Source organism: Cardiocondyla obscurior, linkage group LG18 (assembly GCF_019399895.1).
Source record: "Cardiocondyla obscurior isolate alpha-2009 linkage group LG18, Cobs3.1, whole genome shotgun sequence".
Classification (NCBI taxonomy): Eukaryota; Metazoa; Arthropoda; class Insecta; order Hymenoptera; family Formicidae; genus Cardiocondyla; species Cardiocondyla obscurior.
Genome location: NC_091881.1, coordinates 4,670,452 through 4,677,627, shown reverse-complemented (window position 1 = coordinate 4,677,627; position 7,176 = coordinate 4,670,452). Strand labels below are relative to the sequence as shown.

Below are 7,176 nucleotides of genomic sequence, written 5' to 3'. Positions count from 1 at the left end.
TTTCCTTTCCCTCCTTCGTCCCCTGACTCATTTCAGTGGAAAAATAATTAAAAAGGGCCCATAAAGAGCCTCGATCGGCAGTCCGGCGGAGTCGCATAAATTGAAACTGGTTTCAACTGGCCGACGTTGGTTCAATCTGGCGTATCAATCCGAACGAACCAGAAGCTTTCCGCTGCCACCTTGGCTTTTTCCCCTCCATCCACCTCGTGTGATGGTGTGCCATATTTTTGCATAAATCCAAAGACCTTTTTTTCTTTCTTCATTTTTTTTTCTATTATTTTGCTCGCTTTGGCAAGAATCTTAAAGTGCCAACAGCAGCACGGAGGAAAACCATTGACGGAAAAGTTGCGACTTAAAAACCAGGTGAGAAGCAAAAAAATTTCTTTTTCTACTTCTATTACGCATCCTGAAATCATCAGACATTATTTTAGCATTTAATAACGAAGTTATTATCAGGTAATATTAGATTGTTCTAACACTAAGTATCTAATTTTATTCTTGGCGAGAATTACGTCTGTAGAGTGATATAAAAGTAAACTTATATAAAGAAGTGATTATTCTTTCCTTTGAAAAAATACCATTAATTGATGAAATTATTATGTAAGTATTGGTTATTTAGGACATTCTTGGTAATTGCTAAGAATAATTACTGCACTTGAAATCGACGTTTTCTCGTTACGATGTTACATAAAGTGATTTTTCACGCGCTTCAATCGATTTTAATACTTAATAAATAATTAATAATTATTTATCATTAAAAATAACAGTATATAATAAATGCAAACCTCAGTTGTGGTATTTTTAACATAGAACTCGCATTTATTTTAATAATTACTTAAGGTTTTGGTATATTTAGAATAAAATATTAATTCCTAAAATATTAACATCATTATTATTTAATTCTATAATATTGTATATTAAATTTTACCAAACATTTTGAATAGCTAAATGCCAAAATATTTTTCAAATATACATTTTTTAAATCGAAATTTTACGTATTTATAAATAGCAGCGTATCAAACGATTCCACTAAACTTTGCTGCTGCAGATTTATTCCTATCATGATTGAACCGTTTTGTAAAAAGTAATAAGTCTTCTTAAATAATTACACTATATCCTATACGTATACAACAAAAAATAATCACAGTAAAAATAATAACATGACATGTTTCTTATCACTGAAGGGCTAAAGCTTCTTTAAAGCGTTACAAGTGTAGTGCCTTAAAGAAAATTTTTTTCTAAAGTTATTTTACGTTGTGAATTATTGTCACGTTTTGGTTTAGAAATGGATTCTCTATAAATACATTTACAAGAATGCATATGCATGTAACAGGAACTATATACAGATATGTCTCATTACAAAAATTTTTACTTAAAACAAATAACACAAAGTAAAACTTGTTTAAATAACATTCTTCGTAAAAGATTTTGATTAAGTATCATATAAATCGGCAGTATCAAACGCCATTATTATGGAAGACACCACTCTCGAACTGTAATTTAACATGTAATTACAAAAATTTTAATACAAAAAAATTTGTACTAAAAAACCAATGTTAAATAATGTACGTTACGTTAGTATAAAAAATTATTTTTATGAACACAACAAATTATATTTTATACTAATCACAGATAAAATTTGTTAGACCAATTTTTGATTTGAGTTTAATGATAAATGTTTTTTTTTTAATTATAGTTTTGGCTCAAAAATAAATTTTATCTGATTATAAATACGGAATGCTTTAATACTTATCAATTTAAAACTGTAATTGAATTACTAAAGTTTTGTACAAATTTTATCCGTGGCATTGTCTTTCCCGTGAATTACATCGCTGAAAGAATACTTTCTATCTAACGGCGAAATTCCTTCATTGGTTATATTGGTACGTCGTTGTTTTAGTATACGTCGCGCTACCACGGGAAAGAATAGATTAATATCCAGCTTGTCGTTTTCATTTTTAAAATACAAACGAAACAGATTGCTGAAGAGCAGCCCAACTAGGAACGTTATTAAAAATCCGATTGGACAGTACCACATATACGAAATGCGGTACAAATAAAAGTATGAACTGTCGCCAACGGATCTAAAAATAAAATACAATTAGTGATATTAAGTTATTAATTCTAACAGCTAATATTCGACGGATCACTTACTTAGATAAATTTATGATATTCTGTGAAATGGATATCGTTACATTTGTAACGTTACATCCTTCGATAGTCGTCGGCAATTTTGGTGGTATTGGCCGCGGCTGACCAAATACGATCCAAAATAGAAATGCAAATGCCGTGAAAACACCCGTTACCGCACCGCCTTCCGTTGCTGAAACTGTGCTCATGCCAAGCGTGAAAATGCCTAACAAAGGACCGCCGACTACTCCAAAAATAGTTAAGGAAGCCTATAAAAGAAAAGAGTAAATTATTTCGCGGTCATTAAACCTTACATTGGTACATATAATAATTATTATTATTATAAAACATTACCTGAAGTAGTCCGCCTAATAACTGCGCTAAAAATGCCAGAGCAATGGAAATAATGCCATATGCAAATGCAAGTATTTTAGCGATGGTGGCAGTCTTCGAAGGGGTAAATTCAAACCTAATACAATTTTTACACAGAGGCTTCATATAATCCTCTAACGTCAGTGCTGCCAGAGAGTTTAGCGCTGCAGAAATAGTGCTGAGGCCCGCACTAAAAATACCTGGAAAAATATCGAAGTCTAATAATAGTATCGGACACATCTTCTGCGCGCTTTTATTTTTAAATTACTTAAAATTATCCAAAAGTTATACCTAAAATCGTATTTAAGCATTTGCTTATGCTCTTGAATGTTAATTCTTATAATCTAATATATAATTTTTATAAAATTTATAAATTATTAAACCGCACGACCAACAGATTCGCAATGAAAGTTTTACCTGCAATAAAAAGGCCCGCTAAGCCGGGTATGTTGGACATTGTATCCATAACGTATAACGGCATGAGCATATCGGGCGAAGTAATTCTTTTCTTAAGAAATGGATCGCACTTGTAATATTTGCTATACATCGCTAATCCCGAGAAGCAAGTTGTGAACGAAAGAAGCGTCAGAATGGGCCAAGACATCCACATAGCTGTTTGTGAAGCCTTCATATTCCTAAAATAAAAGTTATTTAATTTTATTTTTCTAATATAATTAATAATTTCGCTAGTAACATTTAATTTACATATTAGAGAACCTACTTTACAGACAACGTGCGCTGTATTTGTACTTGATTCACTCCATAAAGTGATAAAAATGTACATAAACCACCGAACGTAAGAGACCACCATGTATGTCTCACTGTCGGGTCCAGATCTATCCTGTAAAATAGCAACAGCACATATTTATAACTTTTTTAGATTTATGCAGTTATAATATTTGAAAAAGACGAAGGTTTACCTATCAAATTCCAGCCGTTGTCCTTTTTTCGCGATTTCCCAAATTTCCCCCAATCCCCCAACCTCAGTCGCGGCTGTGCCAATAATCAAGAATAAGGCAGCAAACATAAGTAATCCTTGAAATACATCGGTTATCAGCACCGCCTTAATGCCACCTATACTCGAGTAAAAGGCACACACCAAACCGATGATAATAATACTGGCAGTCTTGGACATTCCTGTGGTCGCTTCCAAGGCTAGAGAAGGAGCATAAAGCACCACTCCCGAATACAAGAGTAGTTGAAGCCAGGAAATAAAACTACCTATCATTCTAGCTCGTATTCCAAAACGTTTTTCTAAATACTAAAAGGAATGATAAACTCTGTTAAATATATGCGTCATCGAAAAAACTTCTCAAGACGAAATTAATTTCGTTGGACTCACTTCGTAGGCACTTGTCGCTTGTAGTTTGTAGAATACTGGTAGGAAGCCGTAGCATACAATAGGAGTTCCAATAAGATACGACAAGTTGATCACGACAAATTGTGTTCCGTACGTATAATTTTCAGCTGACACACCAAGTAATGTAACGGCAGACATAAAAGAAACTACCAAACCGATACCAACTGGTATAATATTCATTGAATGACTTGCGACAAAGTACTCCTGTAAAATACATTATTCTTTATTACAGTGAAGCGTTAACAAAGTAATTTTTTTATTAAAAAAATTTTTTTTTTTATAAAATAATCTAATAATAATAGTTACCTCCATAGTTTTTTGACGTCCTCCGCTAAATCTGTAATAAATACCGATTCCAGCGCTTATGCACAACATAATAGCTATAACCAGGTAATCGGTCCATCCCAAGGTATTTACTGTCATTTTGTCTGAAATATTACATAATAAATATTAAACCTAAATTACAAAGAAATAAGAAAGCATATATAAATACATATGAATCAAATGGATTTAAAGAATAAAATAAGAAATTGTAATTTAAAAACCTTCGAAATTATTTGCAGTGTTACGAAAAAGAAATTAAAATTATTAAACCGAAGGGAACAACATGTTTCTTGGTTTGTGAATTTTATTCACAAAGTAACAGTTAAGAACTAAATATTCTCTAAAGTGTATGTATGGCTCATTTTACGTTTTAAACCGTTATTTATATGTATGTACAGCTTCACGATTTAACCGACCTTCTGTGAATTGACGATAAAAAACGAAAATATATCTGATAAATAATGCTAAATCACACGAATCGACTTATCTACCCTAATTATGACTTCGTCATCGATTGTCTCCAATCTATTCTTCCCACTGTGCGGCTCATGACGCAATTGTTCTCTGGGATTTGCAAAGATACGGGTTACTGGATGGTCCACGTGATGAGTTTACGGTTATGGTGATACTCAGTTTATGTTTCACATGTGCGTTATCATGCGCGTATCACACACGCTTACGTCTATTATTTGCCGTGAACATCATCCCGACGCCGAGTGGCAGTCTCACATCACACGTTTCATAACATAAAATGTCGATACAATTTAAGTATTTAAACGTATTTAATCATTCCGTGTGTCCATGTAGCTCGCTGTTTAAACGGAGCAAGCGATTACGTAAAAGTATCAATGACCGCAAACTTAAGTGAGACGAGCGGCATTCGCGTCGTGACGTTGCACTGATCTATATAGATGACGCACACGTGGCGCGTTGGCAGATGATTTTGAACGGAGGGTTTTTAATGTGAGTTCCTTTAATTAGCCTGTTGCGGTAACTTGCCTATCGTCAGCGAAAATCGTAGTCCGACACCCGTGCAACACGACGAATCCGCACGACTGTTGTTGAGCAAATGCGACGTGAAAGACGGAACTTCTCTTTTGTCAGCGTTCCCTAGGCCTCGCGCACACTCCATATGATTCGATCACTTCCACCCGTTCTCTATTGTAATCCCCAAGACCTGAAATCCCTGCGTCAGTAGCTGGATTCTATGCACCACCAGATATTGACATAAAGACCTACGAGAAATAAAAATAAAAATTAATATATTTCTTATACATATTTCTTAGCGATTAATATAAATATATTTAAATAAATGTACTCAACTGCATTTCTTAATTATATTTTGTTGATAAAACGTGGAATTTAATTTCGTAGAATATATAGGTTCCATTCAATTCCAGACATGTCTTTAAAAAATCCTATAGAATTTAATAACCGAGTCATCGTAGATCGGCATCTCTCTTAACATCTCTCTCAACATGACGTTTGTAAATTAAATTATATATACAGATATACACACCCACGAACGCGTAATTTTAGTTTGTAAAAAGAACACGCACGAGATGTCATTAAATGTAACAGAAGAAAAAAGGCCGTTTTAAAGTGATACATCAAACTAACAAGTTTCAAAAGCAAAATTTCTTTTCCCAATTTTATTATATTTAAAATGTTATAGTTACTAAAAACTAATATATTTTTAAACTTTTATTTAAAAAAAAATAACGTTACGAAACGCAGCCGACAATGCGTCATTGATCATTTACCGTTTAATAAATAAAGTGATATAATATAATGAATGTTTTAACTTGCGTCAATCTATTTGATTCTTTGTAGTCTTTACATTCTGTGTTTGTGTTTAAAAAACACTCCACTAATTTAAACTCTAAAGTTTTTAAACCTTGCAGGACAATCGTCATGTGCCATAGAAGTATTATCAAGGCATAGAATACTTTTTTCTTGTAATTGCTTGAAGAACAAACAGATATTGAAGCAATTGTTAGAGAGCGGATGAATAAAAATACCGGCAGTCACAAAGCCGAAGAAACTGTAATAAAAGAAAATCGAAGATAACAATAGCAGACGGAAATACTGAAAGATAACAGAATGGTTCATATAGACTTGTTAACAAATTATTAAATATTTGAATGTTTCTTTTACTGATATATAAAAAATATTATACTTACAACAGTCACGTTTCTCTTTCAATTTTCAGTGAAAGTAGACCTTGGCTTCGGTATTTCGTCGTATTGTCCATTCCGCGATGACAAAATAATGATTAATATGGCCTGTCGCAAAAATTGCAAGAAATCTTAACGTTTTTTAAAAAGATAAATTGATACAACTCATAAATCGTAATAAAAAAAAAAAAAGAAAGAAACGACATACGTGACGGACAGATCAAAGGTCGCTCCGTTAAGATAAGCACTTTGCAGAAGAAAACGTTAAAAAATCGAAAGACATACACATTGATTAAAACGTTTTACAATAGGTAAGTAAATTACATACTTAAAAAAAAGTATAGAAAAATTAATTATTATAATTTTATTGCCTTCTATCTTTAGAAACGTATTATCTTAATCCTTCCTTTTTTTTTAATTGCTTTATTGTTTTATGACATTTATCTCATTATATCATTATTTGAATTGTCTAAAAGTGAATTTCGTCATCGTTCTTATTTGTGCATCTCAAGCGCGTGAAAAGCATGTAAGTTCATGCATTAACATCACGGAGTAATTTAAAATTGAAAGTTAACATTAATTCATTCAGTTCTTTCCGCCGCAAAGAATTATCCTGCGCCCAGCTGGTGCTTTGTAAATTATCTTTGCTTAAAGAGCGCGTAAATAATTATAATACTTACTCAACGTTCTTTACATTTATCTAATAAAGTTCGCTAACGGACGGGTGTTACAAAAGGGATTGCTGTGGATTGCTGTAAATACATCGTTCAACGGTAATTACATCAGGTGACGGAGGCTCGGTCGAGGTACGGT

At 32.8% G+C, this 7,176-nt stretch overlaps 1 protein-coding gene across 3 annotated transcripts; it reads right to left on the bottom strand.

Moving 5' to 3' along the window:
• Nucleotides 1–428: 428 nt before the first annotated feature.
• On the bottom strand, nt 429–7,176 carry LOC139109556 (putative sodium-dependent multivitamin transporter). Of its 3 annotated transcripts, XM_070668692.1 has the most exons (12): nt 7,044–7,176; nt 6,370–6,471; nt 5,510–6,230; nt 5,186–5,421; nt 4,169–4,290; nt 3,845–4,066; nt 3,423–3,763; nt 3,224–3,343; nt 2,920–3,137; nt 2,485–2,702; nt 2,155–2,399; nt 431–2,084 (listed from the first exon to the last, which is right to left on the bottom strand). In XM_070668692.1, exons 4-12 carry the CDS (start codon nt 5,316–5,318, stop codon nt 1,778–1,780), a joined length of 1,926 nt encoding a protein of 641 aa, XP_070524793.1. In that variant the 5' UTR covers nt 5,319–5,421; nt 5,510–6,230; nt 6,370–6,471; nt 7,044–7,176; the 3' UTR covers nt 431–1,777. The 3 variants fall into 3 exon arrangements, with proteins under 3 accessions (XP_070524794.1, XP_070524795.1, XP_070524793.1); XM_070668693.1 differs by lacking the exons at nt 5,186–5,421; nt 5,510–6,230; nt 6,370–6,471; nt 7,044–7,176 and adding an exon at nt 4,867–5,158 and having other exon boundaries at nt 429–2,084; XM_070668694.1 differs by lacking the exons at nt 5,186–5,421; nt 5,510–6,230; nt 6,370–6,471; nt 7,044–7,176 and adding an exon at nt 4,678–5,156 and having other exon boundaries at nt 430–2,084.

Bases quoted from the DNA above. Each gene is read 5' to 3' on its own strand.
- LOC139109556 (XM_070668692.1), bottom strand. From the start codon at position 5,318: ATGGAGTGTGCGCGAGGCCTAGGGAACGCTGACAAAAGAGAAGTTCCG. The intron at 3,344-3,422 runs GTAAACCTTCGT...GCTATTTTACAG, and splicing joins CAACGGCTGGAATTTGATAG to GATAGATCTGGACCCGACAG. The intron at 2,400-2,484 runs GTAATGTTTTAT...TTTCTTTTATAG, and splicing joins TATTAGGCGGACTACTTCAG to GCTTCCTTAACTATTTTTGG.